Consider the following 14,719-nt stretch of genomic DNA (forward strand, 5'->3'; position numbering starts at 1 on the left):
GATGATGTTTGGGGTGTGCTAGCCCTCAGCATGCCAAGAGCTTCATGGATGGCTTGGTGTTGGGAGGGGAGAAAGCCCAGGGTCCAGACAGGGCAGCCTCACAGCTGTAAGGAAGGAGCAGATCCTAACCTGGCTTAGGCTGGAGTTTGATTTGTGGCAAGTCACCTCCTTCTTGGCTTTGGTTTCCTCCCAGCAGGACCCTCCACAGGACTGGGAAGACAGATTGTCTGATGTGTGCACTCCGTGCTTTTCCAAGTATTTAAGTAATGGAGTGTTAGGGACAATTTTATTTTTGTCTGAATCTGGGTAGTTTCTCCGAGACGAAATTACTGCATGCAGAAGCCATAAATGGGGGAGTAATAGGAACTAAGCTCCCTGAGGAGACAATGTGCAATTTTTATGCCCGAGTGGGGACATTTTTGATTCTTTAGGTCAAACCCTAGCAGTTCATTGCTTTAGCCCCATGGATCAGGGTGATTCAGTTGTCAGTTTAAGAGCAGATCTATCAGCTGCAGTCTCATAATCCCAGGGTAACTCTGGTCCCAGCCTCCTGCTCAAAGCAGGGTCAGCCATGGCATCAGACCAGGTTGCTCACTGTGTCCAAAGACAGAGGTTGCTTTGCAGCCCTGGGCCTCCATGATCTCTGGTCCCCTAAGGAGCCTCCTGCTCTCTTTTTTTGATACAGAATGAAGAGGAGGAAATCAAGCTGGAGATAAACATGCTAAAGAAGTACTCCCATCACCGGAATATTGCTACATATTATGGGGCTTTTGTAAAGAAAAGTCCTGCAGGCCAAGATGATCAGCTCTGGGTAAGTGTTTAGTGTCATTTCTGCTCATCAGATTTACAGCTCCTTCTTTAGAGTTCCAGCATGCTTGGCTTGGGCTCTGTCTCAGTGAAGCTCTGAAGTCATTGTTCTGAAGAATAACATATAAAAGAGAAAAATTACTCCTCCCTAGACATCTTCCATCCCTATGATTTCCTTTGAGGATGGGCATAAAGTATGTTATGATTCTTCTGACTGGTGCTGTCATTCTGATTTGTTGCTTGAACCCTTTTTTTTCCAAATTAAATTCTTCTCTAATTTTTTTTACTGAAGTGAAAGAGCTTGTCCTTTTTGCCTTCTCTCGTTCTTGTTGCTTTCCTCTCCCCTTTTTTCAGATGGAAAATGAAAAAAAGGAAGCAGAGGAATTGGCAATAAAGAAAATAAGAATAATGAATCCTCCAGTTTTTTGGCTGCAGGATTTTTGAAGCGCTACGGCAAAATGAGGAATTTCAAATTTTTTAAAAATTCCCATGTTTTTCAGTGCTGTTAACTCTTGCTTTTCCAATTTTGTATATACTAAAGAAAAAAAAAAAACCCACCAACTACCTAAAACTTGCAACAGGAGAGGAGCACTAGTGAGGTTTTTATTTATTTAGCAGTGTGTGATTCAGGAAATGAGATTTTAAGTCACTTGGCACCCGAGAAGGCCACATGCAGTTTGCCATGCTGGGCTGTGGTGGGAGTGGGTGTTTGCAGGTGTTCTCCCTGCTGGCCTGGCAGAGCTGGGTAAAGGTGCCCTGTGTGTGTTTGTCTCCCTGCAGCTGGTGATGGAGTACTGCGGGGCAGGCTCTGTCACCGACTTGGTAAAGAAGACAAAAGGGAACTGTTTCAAGGAAGACTGGATTGCTTACATCTGCAGAGAGGTTCTCAGGGTGAGTCCTGCCAGCAGAGCTTCGCTGCTCATTTGCAACAAAAAGGCCTTTCCAAGCCTTTGGTTGCTAAAATAGGTCACTAATGAGCATTATTGTTTAAAGGCTGCGATCCATGGGGCTCGTGGGCTATGGTCCTTGAGTTCAGGGGAGCCCTGAGAGCCAGCATGATGGCTGCTTGACATCCCATATTGTTGTAGCTAATCCCATTTTCTGTATGAAGAACAGAAGATTCCTCTTTCCTATGGCAAAAAGCCATCTTCTGAAATTCCAGACACTGGGCACCTAGAAAAGGAAATAAATTTTCTGTTATCTGTATGTCTGCCCCCCACATCAGGAGATCTTCTGCTCAGTGCTTCAGCTGTTCATGATTGTAAGATCTTTCTGTCCATAATTCCTTTACCTGCACACACTCAGGGGTCTCTTTTTTCACACTGTTAGAGGCAATGTTGACTAAACAGCATTCCAAAATCCTAAAGGTGGCCCTGCTGGGACAGTACTCCCCAAGACAAATCTTGGGGCTATATTTCATTCTATGCAGGCTTAGGGCTGCTTTCTTTCTTTCTTTCTTTCTTTTTTTTTTTTTTTTTTTTCCTGGAAAGTAGAGAGGATAAAACAATTCTCAAGTGTAATCTAGTGAACTAGCCTGGAAAAAAAATATGGTGTTGGAGCCAGTCATTCTAAATTCAAAACCCATTACTGAGTTACTGATCTCTCTTCTATATAATAGACTTTTACATCTTTTCTAAATAATGGTAAGAAAAATCTGTATTCTGTGAGTTGGAATTTAGCTGGCATGCTGAAGTAATGCTTGAATAGGGGTAAAACTTTGTTTCTGGGATATAGCAATTGAGAAATGTGCTCAGCAGAGAATATTTGCCTTCTTGCAGAGATTTGGCACTAGCCTGAGGATTATGATCATTGTATCTGGAAAGTGGGGGGAGTTCTTCTGCAGAAGAAAAACACCTTAATGGTGTGGTCAGGTTGTCCTCATTGGTGTGGCTGTAATGTCTCTGTTAAAGCAATTGATGCTAAAACATTTGGTTTATGCTCATGCAACTGAAAACTGTAACAGCATGTTGGTAAAACAAGGGATTGGATTTAATCATGCTTGTTTCAAGACAAAATGGCCCAGTTGCACATGGATTGACAGTGCTTCCTTCTGGAAAATTTACAAGCTGTGTGGAAGCTCTGTTTGAAGCCATTAATATTAGAGAGGCTAAATGCAGTGAGTGAAGCATCCCTGGATTACTATAATGGATTATTTCAGTGTGTTCCTTTATGTCTATGGTAGCTCAACCATGGGCAATTTTGAAATGCAGGAGGAGACAGCAAATATTAGCTGATTGAAAACAATATTTGCTGCATTCAAAAAGAGGTCTGACATGGTATTTTTAACTTTGTCTAGTCCATTTACCACTGAATTTCTCATTTTGTTGAGTGCAAAATTTAGGCCACTGCAACCAGCCAGCTGCTGTCCCTGGTCCTCACAGAGACCATTCTGCTTTGCTCTTTTTCCCTCTTGTTTGCTTTCAACATAGAGTGTAAGGAGCATCCCTTGATTCTGAGAGAGAAGTTTAAAATATTGCTACCTCATTCTCTTCACACTTTAATTTAAATATTGCTACAAGAATTTAAAATATTGCTACACCTCTCTTCACATGAGATGCTCCACCACTGTCAGGCCTGTGGTGAAGAAGCAAATCAAACTTATGGTTGCTGTCCTCTCTCCTCCCTGAAAAAGTTGCTAGTAACATCTAAAGGACTTTCCTTATGAGTAAAGACTGAAAAGGGCAAAAGTGTAAAAAGGCAACAGTGCCATAGCCAGGGTAATGTTAGGAAGAAAGAATAAATCTGGTTTTCTTTTAGGGATTGGCACATCTTCATGCTCACCATGTCATCCATCGAGATATTAAAGGGCAGAATGTTCTTCTCACAGAAAATGCAGAAGTAAAATTGGGTAAGTTTCCTTAAATGTGTGCTAGAAACCTGTTTGTGAAAATTTAAGATTTCCATCTTGACTCAGAAGGAACTTTCAGTAACCTAAGTGCAGGATGTGTGCCAAGTATCATTCATGCTTGTGCTTACAAGGTGTGTGTAGTGTAGAAAGAGTTGAAAATGTAAAGTGTTCTGCAAAGTAAAATGTAAACTGTTCTGCAAGGGTGTCCCTCACAGCCTGAGGGCAGCACAGGCAGTCACACACAGAGCCTGCCCAGCAAGTCACAGCACCATCAGGCCTTCACAGAGGATCCTGGCATGCAGAAGACTTCCAGAGTGAAAAAGTTGGGAGAACAAATTTTGCTAATCCAATTTTCTAAAGGAAGTGGTCTTAGAGATTTGCACAAATCTGACAATAAGTGGAATTACTCATGTGTGAGGGCTACCACTGAATAACAGTCATCTCTCAGAAAAGTTGGAGGGTTTACTCATTTCCTTTTATTACTGTGGCATGTCAGTGTTGACAACTTCTGACTTCCTAAAACTAAACTCAAGTACGTTTCTCTCTTGAGATGTCTTTCATGTTTTGGAAAGACATCAGAGGCAAGTGTTTTAAAGGAGAAATCTCAAGGGGATCACTTCTTATTTGTGATGATCTTTACAGTCCCTCTCTCTTTAACTAAAACTATTCACTGTAGAGTTGGAAAACAATAAATAATAAACATGGCTTGTGGATGGGGGGTAGCATGCTTAGTTGGAGCAAGTAAAAATAGGTACGTTAAATTTCATGATGGTTTAACCTTGTGGCAAAAACCTGGCTTCACTGAAGTCAAAAGAAGTTTTGCTGTCAAATTCAATGAAGGCAGGATTTTGCTTGTAGTCTCTAAATCATATGTACTAATTGTCAACTGTTCCCTCTTCAAACAGGTAAGATGGGGGTGTTGTGTTTTTATGGTCTTGTGTAGTTACTACTTCCACCATTCTTCACATGGTTGACAAAACAGTTAAATCTTTCTAACTCTGGGAAAAAATTAAAGAGATTTACTGAGTATAATGATTTTAAAAAAGAAGAAAAAAAGTTGTTTCCAGAGGGATTTAGCTCATGTGTCTTAAGGCAAAGAAGCTCAAAAGCCAAGAGGTTCTCAGTTCAATTCTCTTCCACCTCAGTGTGAGAGTGTGCACTTCCCATCAGAAGCACAGAGCACAGAATGATCCCAAGGGTCAGGTCCATCTTCTTCTTGGAGAAGGTTTGCTAAGCAGGCACATGAACCTACAGCACTACAGATGATTTTGGCTTGCAGATAATCTGCAATGAGACAACATCAATGAGAAAATCTGTCCCTTGATGGTAACCAAGGGGCTGTCTCCTTTCAGTCCTTCTCTTCCCCCTCCTTTGTCTCCTCTGTGAATACCACTCCAGTGCTATCCCAGTGGATACAATTACTGTATTTTGGGGTTTTGTTCAAAGAGAACTATAATCACATAATTACTGGTTGTATGGACCCTTTTCCTGTGTGAACAAAGCCATTTTGCTGTGCAGTCCTTATGAAAGTACCACCCTTTTCAGCACAAAGAGAACCACAGGATTCACTCGTCATAATGATCTAAGATGAGAATAAAGTAGTAGATTCTCCAGTTTGTTCTGAGATAGTGTGTGAACATAGGGAAGGATTTATTCCTGACACCTCAGAATGAAGTGGTATGATGGTTCTTTCCAGCTTTCACAAGTGGCTCTATTGGACACATCCAAATTTGCCTTGTGTGTAGATACTATTTTTTCTTTCAGTCTAGTTGAAGACCTTGAGTCCTACTCAGTGTAGCATTTAAATTAAGCATAAATTATTCCATAAAATCTTGTAGAGCAATTCCTCTAACCCACCAGGCAGATTTAGCATGATAAATAATTTATAAATAATTTAAATAATAATTTAGCATTATTTAATTCTTCTGTCAAAAAGAAGGGGGAAAAAGAGGCAGTTAAATCTCAACTATTTGATGAGACATGCTGGAGGAGCTCAGATGTTATGTATTGTATATATACTCATGTATATATTCATATATCTTTTAGGCAAAGGTTTGATGTTCTAAACAGTATGAAAGTGACCGAGCACATGCTCTGCCATGTGGATACAACTTTTTGCTAATTTCTTTACCTCTTCTTTTCTTTTCAGTGGATTTTGGTGTAAGTGCTCAGCTGGACAGGACAATTGGGAGAAGAAACACATTTATTGGCACCCCATATTGGATGGCACCCGAGGTCATTGCTTGTGAGGAGAACCCAGACTCTACCTATGATTACAGAGTAAGTGTTAAACACTCCCTAAGGTAAGAAAACATGTGGGTTATTGCTGAAATCCTGCTCATCTGAAAAGTTCAAACTTCCTGCCTTTTAAACCACAATAATACTAGAACTGTACAAACAGAAGTATTTGTAATATGTGGGTGGCAGCTCTTTTTAAGAGTGAAGTTTCACTGTGAGTATTTTTTCTGAATTTTTACTACACGAAATGCACTTTCATGAACTTCTCTGCAATAAAAAAAAGTACAAAGAAGTTTGCAGGTCTGGATAGAAAAGAAAGGAAGGGAGGAGTTCCACAGGAATACTTGAAGTAGTATAATACTAATATGGCAAATTACTGCACACTGTGGCAGAGCTGTTTTGCTCTGCACTCAGCTGTGAATCCTGAGTTAATTGGCAGTAATTAGTATCCCTTTGCTCCTTCATCAGCATGTGACTGCAAGTGGTTTCCCATCCTGGAATGGTTTCTGGTCAGTGGCAGGGTGGCTGGGGCAGAGAATTTCCTGTGTTTCAGTTGTGGGCATTGCCATCCAGCATGTTTTCCAGGGATGGTTTTCTGAGCAGGAATCTTCTGGGTGACCCTGCAGTCACTTTTTTGGTTCAGGTGCTTTCTCCATTGCCACTTTGCATCTCTCCTTCCAGCTGTGGCTTCAGCAATTCTGAGGCTGTGATTCTCCCTTGCTGTGACCTTCTGTGCTGCACTGGCCCAGGGAGGTCATGTTGTGTGTGTCAGTCATGACTAAAGAATTTTATTTTTTTCCCATATCATACCAATCTTCTACTGAAACCTCAAGAAGTTAATCTCTTGTCTCCGTTCCCTGTCCCAGTTGATTTCCTTCTCTGAATGTGTACTTACCAGAAGATATAATCAGAAAGAATGTGCAGCCCTAATGCTTGAGCTTTCTTTGCCTTCAGTAATAATCCTAGTTTGTCTGCTCCCAAACAGATACTGCAGATGGTAGTTTACAACTGATCAGCAGAGGGTTTTGGAAGCACTCTTGCACACAGTGCTGTGACTCAAAATGTGGCACAGAGCTGGTCTTTCTCACAGAGACTTACACCTGGTAGGAAGGGCTAAAGAATCTGCTCTGGAACTTCTTGCTCTTCAAATAAACCAGAACAAACAAACAAGACAAAACTAGTACAAATATATCCACATAAATGTGTTTGTATGCACAGTGAGCTTTACAAACACTGCTGCCATCCTCCCTTACACCTGTCTGCCTCTCATGTTCTGGAACTCCAAACCAAAGCTCCTGGTAGCCTGCATGTTTCTCTCACTGTCCTCAAAACCTGCAGTACTACCCCTTGAAGACTCCTAATTTTCAGTCATTTACTTAATTACACGTCAGGATTGTGGATCTGTGAAATCCCCACCAGTTTTGTTGCTGAATACCTCCACAAACTTTGATGTGAGCTGGCTTTCAGCTCGTGTGAAGGGTTCAGAGCAGCTGGACTGAGAGGGCTCTGCTGGTAAAATTACATTCAGAGTGCTAGGCTGGGCATGAGCTGGTATTCATGTAATGGCTTATTCCTTCTAACCTTTGAAGGTTTTCTGTCACTCTGTTTTTTTAAGATAAGTTTTAGAGAAGCTCTGCAAGTTGGTTTGGCCACATGCCTCTCGTTTGGCCACATTTAGATACAAAAAGTAGTGAAATAATGCACATGATTAATCAAGTGGAAACGTGTGAAGTTTTTACAGACACTGATGGTGGCTGAAGTTTACCTTCCATGATCAAACCCTGGCCCTTGGCATCCAGATCAGTTGATAAAGAGAACTCCACTCTGTTAACTGAGCTGAACACAGATTGTGGCACAGATCTGACTGCACAATGTACTCTTCTCTCATGTCCCCAAAAATGTGTGACTAGAGACTTGGAACAGAAAAAATCAGACCCCAAGGCCTGACTACAATTCTTGTTCCGTCAGTGTAGAAACTCAGCAATGACTGCTCTGAAACAAGCATTAAAACCAAGAATTATTTTTGGCCAGAAGGAGAAGGGTGAGGCACTGCTGTGTCTTGCTGCCTCATGAAAACAGATTTAGGACATATATTTAAACAGTGCCTGCTATATTCTGTCTGGCTCTTGTTTTTTGAATGCAGAAGGTCTGAATTTTGGGGCTGGCTGCTTAAATGATGGATCAGAGTTGCATGGGGAGTAGGAAGCTTCTGGCTATTAGCATGTTTCCTAAAGGCTCAGTAGGGAGTGGGAAGGGAGCAGAATTTTTTTCACTCCAAGTGAAACAACATGATCCAGGAGAGATCTAGGGGAGCTGTGAAAAAAAACCCCAAACCCAAGAAGAAAACAAACAAGCAAAACAACCAAGCTTGAATGCTGCAATGAGCATTGTTTCTTTCCCTGCAGAGTGACCTGTGGTCCCTGGGAATCACTGCTATTGAAATGGCTGAAGGAGCTCCTCGTAAGTGATTTGGTCTAAAGGTGGGGCTGTTCTGTGCTAAAATAACTCATGCTTGGTTAATGCACTGGGGCACAGAATTCTGGTTCTGTCTGTATTTTTACAAACACTCTGTGACTTTTTCTCATTTGGGCTCTTTTGCTTTCTTCCTTTTAGACTCTTTTCAGTCTGTATTTTTGTTCCTTGCCTTTATTTCCTGGGAAAACAAAACTTCTTTTCTTAAAGCTCTAGTTTGTTGATTGCTGCCTGTGGATACAACTAAGCAGAAGTGATTGATATATTAGCAGAAAATATTATCAGGAGTGCCTTTGGGTTTAGGTCACTAAAAATAATTATGGCAATGGAAGAAGGTAGGCCTAAAGGTTATTTATTTGCTCTGAAACTGACTTGTTTCTGTCAGATTTTGTACTATGGCATTTATTCACATGTAATGGCTTTGATCCATGGCCACACTCTCAGCCCAACAGCAGATTGCCACAGTTTCACAGCCTGCTGCCCCCTCACTCCCCCAGGGAGCCTCTTGCAGGTCAGGCAGAGATCTGTGGGTGCAAAGTCCTTGTGCATTTTTGTTGGCCTGGAGGGCTGGTGGCTTTGCCCAGCTCCTGCAGAGCAGGTGGGATGTGTGGGGTGTCTGGTCACTGCTGAGAGCAAGGGAGATGAAATCCATCAAACTCTGGCCTGAGCCTGAGAGCACGTAGGCTGTTTTTAAACAACCCACTTGGCTGTTCTCCCATCAGACTTGGTTTTTAGCAGGAGCCAGCTGGAGTTCAGGAGCACTTTCAGACCCTGTGCTTTAGCCTGACTGAAGCTTAGTCCCGAGACACGAGTCCATGGGGAGTTTTCTTTGGGAGAGACTTTGTAATTTTGCATGCCAGTTCCTCATGCATTTGATGTTTTCCCCAGTTTTGACAGGGAAATACTGTGGATTATATTCTGTTGCCTTGTGTTTTGTTTACTGTAGTACAACAGTGTCTGGGTCCCAGAGCTAGAAACCAGACTTCTGCCCCTCATTGCCACTGTATCATGTACTATTGAACATACCAAGGAAAACATCAAAGCCAGAACCAAATGTGAGAATGGCAGGTGGAGGCAGACAGAGAAATTACTAGAGGGTAGGGAAAGCTTTACCAGAGCTTTTCACTTCTACTGGTTCTGTGATGCTTCAAGTTCATTTCTGTTAAGAGCATCACTGCTGAACACCTAAATATTATAAGAAATCAGCCTCCATGTAGTTCCTATCAGCTGTCATTCAGTAGCTCTGTTTGGTGAAGGAAAACCTTTTACCCTCAACATTTCTCCCTGCCAGATAGAGCACACTCAAAATTCCATACAAAGTGCCTGGGATAGGTGAGATGTGATGGTATTTGCTTTCTCTTGAGTTCCATGTAGCTTCAGCTTTCCACAACAGTAGCCCTGAAGAGAAGTACAGTGGGCTGGAGAGAAGGTAGCTTCTGAATGCAGGGGTGGAGTCTGTGGCAGATTGCCTGATAATGGTGCACCCATTCCCAGAGCCCAGGATGGTTGAAATGTGTGCTCTGTCATTCTGCTCTGTGCTACAGGGCAGGATGTGAGCTCTGTGCTTTGTATTAGCTTTTCTTCATCCTGGGTTGTCTCATATGCCATGAAAAATGTGGCAGAGTTTGGTTAAAATGGAGCTTATAATTTATCTGAAACCAGAAGCCAAATGTAATAACGAGATAAATATTTCAATCTCAGCTTTAACTTCTGTGTATGTGCAAACACGCTTTTGTGTATGGGAAATATGACCTTTTTTATGTCCTTCTGAAGCTGTATGTATTAAAAAATATGAAGAAAGTTGTAATTGTTCCTGCCTTGCAGCCTTTCTTTTGATTTTCTTTTAGCTGGAAATCTCTGTGTACTCAGAGATTTGATGTCTTGGCTGTAGTGTGAATTTGGTTGGCTCCTGGTGGGGTTCTGGGGAGAATGCTGTGAGGTTGGAAGTGGGAAGTGAGGTCACAGGGGTACATGCATCCTTCCATAATTTCTGGTTTCCTTTGCAGCCCTGTGTGACATGCATCCCATGAGAGCACTCTTCCTCATCCCAAGGAACCCGCCCCCAAAGTTGAAATCCAGGAAATGGTAAAGAGATGTGTAAAAAACCTGTATTTTTGCTGCAGTTGGGCTTAGGAGGGCTTTAAGCTCTCTTGTCCAGAAACAATGATTTTGTTGTTTAGTTATCTAGGAGGTGATTCCTAAGCTGTTTCTATGAGCTGGATTGAGCCAGAGGGCAGATATAGTTGACCTTTGGGAAGCAACACCTTTCTTTTTGAACTCTGCCTAAACTGTGGCAGTTGTTTCATTTTGGTGTCTGTGGCCAAAATTGCAGGGTAAGCAAGGAAGGCTTAGATGTGCTGCTTGGGGTCAGGGCTTTATCAGATTGCTTGGACATTGTGGGGCTAATGGCAGTCACCTGCCCTACAGAGAATTACTTCTTGTTTTAAATTAAGTGTGTAAAGAAAATCTTCAGCTTATCAAAAGGTCAAGGGCATTTTTGAAAGGCTTGTGTTGGCCAGATTGTGGTTTTGTTGATCAGGATGTAAATTCAAGGTAACAACTCCTCTTAGAGGGGGAGTGAGGTGGAGTTCACCTTCAGCACTGTGCTGGTCACAGGAGTCTCACTGGTGGCAGAACTCAAATTGTTTCTCTCAGTTCCAGCGCAGAGGGAAACCTTGCAATGTTAGTGCTTTCCACCACTCAGGTAGTGCTTGGTCCACAAGTTGAAAAGGATTATTGGTCTTTCTCCACTGTTCTGTCTTTTTTAGGTCAAAGAAGTTCCTAAATTTTGTTGAGAGCTGCCTTGTAAAGCATTATTTGCACCGTCCATCCACGGAGACCCTGCTGAAGCATTCCTTCATCCGCGACATGCAGAACGAGCGGCAAGTGCGCATCATGCTGAAGGACCACCTGGACAGGACAAGGAAGAAAAAAGGAGAAAAGGGTAACACGGCAAAACCAAAATAAAGGACACTTCAGAGAGCATGTCCTCTTCAGATTTTGGCAGCAGAGCACAAGGCAGATGCAGCTGAAAGACTAGAACCAGGAAAACTGAGAAAGCGTTGTCCTCGATAGTGGGGCCATTTTGAAGATTTCTTTGTGGAAGAAAGAAATGGTGTTTTAGTGCTGAAGTCCTTGGAACCTTGAGTTATTGAGAGCAGCCCTGGTGCTAGCAGGGAGCAAGGACTCCAAGTAAAGTCTGGGTCTCTGCTTTCTTGAGCAGTGCTCCACAAGTGTTTCCTTGTCTCTCTGTTCATATTTCTGTCCCAGATCCAAATTTACCTGTTGGGTCTCCATATAATTTTGTCTTGTGAGTTCTTTGGGGGCAGCAGGACCCTTTAAGTGTTTTGAAATGGTGTGCACAAAAGAGACCTGGAGAAGACCTCCAGGCTCCAGTAAAATACAGGTGTTATAATGAATCACTCCTTCACAGTGTGTATGAAGAAAAAGATAATTCATATTTGTTCCAAATGCCAGGCTTACCCTTCAGAGCAAAATCTGGAAGAAGCAGTGCAGGAATTGGGGTGATACTTATGAAAATGCCTGTGCATGGCAGACTAAGGGCTGTGCAAAGGGGACAGAGACAAGTTCTCTGTTGACCAGTGACCCTGCCCTCTCTCCCCTTTTCCCCTTCAGCATGTTTTATACTGCCAGAAATGCTGTGAGGATCAGGGACAGTGAGAGCAAACTGGGAAAGCACTATGGTGTTGGAAGGTGTCTTATAAATGCTCTGATTGGACAACAGAAGAATTTGCATCTAAAATGAAATTGCTGTTGCAAAGTAGATTTACTGACTCTAGTAGTAGGTGCAAATTCTGCCACCTCTTTCAGCTGTGAATCTCAAGGCACACTGAAATGGAAAGATAGTGAGTTGGAATTTATCACAAATGCCCTTGAGAGGGGTGGGGGAGTACAAAATGTCACTTCTTCATAAAAAGTTATATTTTGACCTGAAAATACTATTTTTCATCAAAACTCCTCTGAAAAGGAGAATAGTGTGGAATTGCCAGACTACACACTTCAAAATAGTAACTTCAAAACAAATGAAGTGGCAATTTAGTATGTACTACAGCCAAAAATGCAGGGTAGGACCAGTTTGAAATTATCCCATAAAAACTGCCTTCATGTCAGTCTTGAAGAAGACTTTAAAAGTATGGGTCATCTTTTAAAACATTGTGCTAAAACTAGTATTAGTTTTTGTTTTCTTGTTTTTGCTTACCTAATTATTCCCTTTGATACAAAAGAAAACCTGGATTTACTGATGGCCTCAGCACAGCCATGACAGCAGAGCAGGGCAGTGCAAGCTTTTATGTCCTATCTAAATGTCTTTTTGAAAAACCCCTCTGCTGGTGGTGCTGTGGGGGTTGGGTTTCTCTGTGGGTTTAGCCTAATTTGTTTCAGATTATAGAAGTAGGTTAGTTTTGCAAAACCAATACAGTCAGTCACGAGGAAAAGGTGGGTGTGTGTAAAGGGGCTGCCCTGAATCATTACCTGAACTAGATTTTGAATTATGTACATGGATATTTTGCCTTCCCTCAGCCCCTCTAAACAACATGTGACTTTTAAATTCCAATTCCTTCTTAGCCTATAGTTCAGGCTGAACGCTCAGAGATGAAGGTCAAGATCATGTCTTAAATAACAGCATCCTCCTCTGGTGTTTGTTTATTCTCTGTTTTAGAAGAAACGGACTATGATTACAGTGGAAGTGAGGAGGAAGATGATGAGCTGAATGAAGATGAAGGAGAACCAAGGTTAATTTTATTACTGAAATAGAAAATTTGACTGCCCAAGCTATTCTCATTGAAGACAGCTCTCCTCAGCCAGAACAGCTTTTTTAACTTGCTCTGAATCCCTAATCCCCTGGGTCCCCTTTGGTAGCTTTAACTGTTTTGTAGCTGTCAAACATAACTGCTGAGTATAGAATGTCTGTAATAAGCTGCTGCTTGCAGGAGGGGGGAAGCTGTCAAGTGAAGGACCCAATAATCAGCTTCAGGCTGGTTAGTAGCACACCAGGTGTGGCTTTGGAGTCAACTGCTGGAGATATATCATGATTTGCTAACACAAGGCAACAGACATTTTCAAAGCTCCTCTATTCTCTCTTTAATGCTATGTTTTGTCACTTGGAAACCTCCTCTTTGTTTCAGCTCCATAGTTAATCTCCCGGGGGAGTCAACTCTCCGCCGTGAGTTCCTGAGGCTGCAGCAGGAGAACAAGAACCGCTCAGACCCTCATCGGCAGCAGCAGCAGCTGAAGGACCAGGAGAAGTACAAGCAGCAGCTGCTGGCAGAGCGGCAGAAGCGCATCGAGCTGCAGAAGGAGCAGAGGAGGAGGCTGGAGGATGTAGGGGGATGGCTTGTGCTGTTATTCCACGTCTCATCACAAATGAAAAACATGCCTGTAGGGAGTAGGCTTTGCAGGGCAAGAGGGCTGTGTTAAATTGTCAGCTTGCCCTGGATTGTAGTCTGGCACCTTGGGAGACCTGTGTCACTTTTGAACACAGAACACAGATTTTAGATGGACTCTGTCCTTTTCCTGCTGATAACCTGCCGTGAACTCTGTGAGCAGAAGGGGGAGGGCATTTTGCTTGAGTAGGTTTGGTGGTGGTAGCCCTGGCAGATGGGGTGAGAGATCCCCATTTCTTCCTCATATGTATTCCCTGGTTTGCAATCTGTTGGTCTGGTTCAGAGTCTCGGTCCTGCTTTTGTTTAAGGTATTAAAAGACAGCTGATTGCCTTTTCAGCTGCCTGACACACTTGTTTTAGAGGCAGAACTAAAGCATAAAATCACAGAACTATTAATGTTGGAAAAGACCTCTAGGATCCAGTCCAACCATTAACCTGGCACTGAATGTCCACCACTATATCTTGGTGCTAAGTGCCACATCCGCATACTCTTTTCAACACTTGCAGGAGAGCTGATTGCATCTCTTCCCTGGGCAGTCTGTTCCAATGCTTGACCAGCCTTTCAGTAGACAATTTTTTCCTCATATCCAATCTAAACTTGCCATGGTTGTTAACTTGTTTGTTACCTGGGAGAAGAGCCTGACCCCCACCTGGCTACAGCCTCCTGTCGGGGAGTTGTGCAGAGCAATAAGGTCCCCCCATAGCCTCCTTTCCTCCAGGCTGAACACTCTCAGTTCCCTCAGCTGCTCCTCATCAAACCTGTGCTCCAGACTCCTCCACAGCTCTGTTTTCCCTCTCTGGACACACTCCAGCCCCTCAGTTTTTCTTTTGCAGTGGCACAACACAAAAATCACCAACGTGTCTCTTCTCTCTTGTATCTGACATAACTTGAGCATTGTGTGAACACTTCAGAGCTGACATCTGTGAAGCACAGTGCTGCTCCAGCAAAATG

The 14,719-nt window shown here is 42.7% G+C and overlaps 1 protein-coding gene across 2 annotated transcripts in view; it reads left to right on the forward strand.

Moving 5' to 3' along the window:
* Positions 1-14,719, forward strand: part of NRK (Nik related kinase) — an 89,413-nt gene that overhangs the window by 34,118 nt on the left and 40,576 nt on the right. For both annotated transcript variants that reach the window (XM_059859415.1, XM_059859414.1), the window contains exons 4-12: positions 686-811; positions 1,588-1,698; positions 3,565-3,655; positions 5,805-5,935; positions 8,299-8,353; positions 10,372-10,450; positions 11,134-11,309; positions 13,044-13,116; positions 13,510-13,705. In XM_059859415.1, coding sequence (XP_059715398.1) covers positions 686-811; positions 1,588-1,698; positions 3,565-3,655; positions 5,805-5,935; positions 8,299-8,353; positions 10,372-10,450; positions 11,134-11,309; positions 13,044-13,116; positions 13,510-13,705 — 1,038 coding nt within the window. The remainder of the gene's footprint in view (positions 1-685; positions 812-1,587; positions 1,699-3,564; positions 3,656-5,804; positions 5,936-8,298; positions 8,354-10,371; positions 10,451-11,133; positions 11,310-13,043; positions 13,117-13,509; positions 13,706-14,719) is intronic.

Source organism: Haemorhous mexicanus, chromosome 14 (assembly GCF_027477595.1).
Source record: "Haemorhous mexicanus isolate bHaeMex1 chromosome 14, bHaeMex1.pri, whole genome shotgun sequence".
Taxonomy (NCBI): domain Eukaryota; kingdom Metazoa; phylum Chordata; class Aves; order Passeriformes; family Fringillidae; genus Haemorhous; species Haemorhous mexicanus.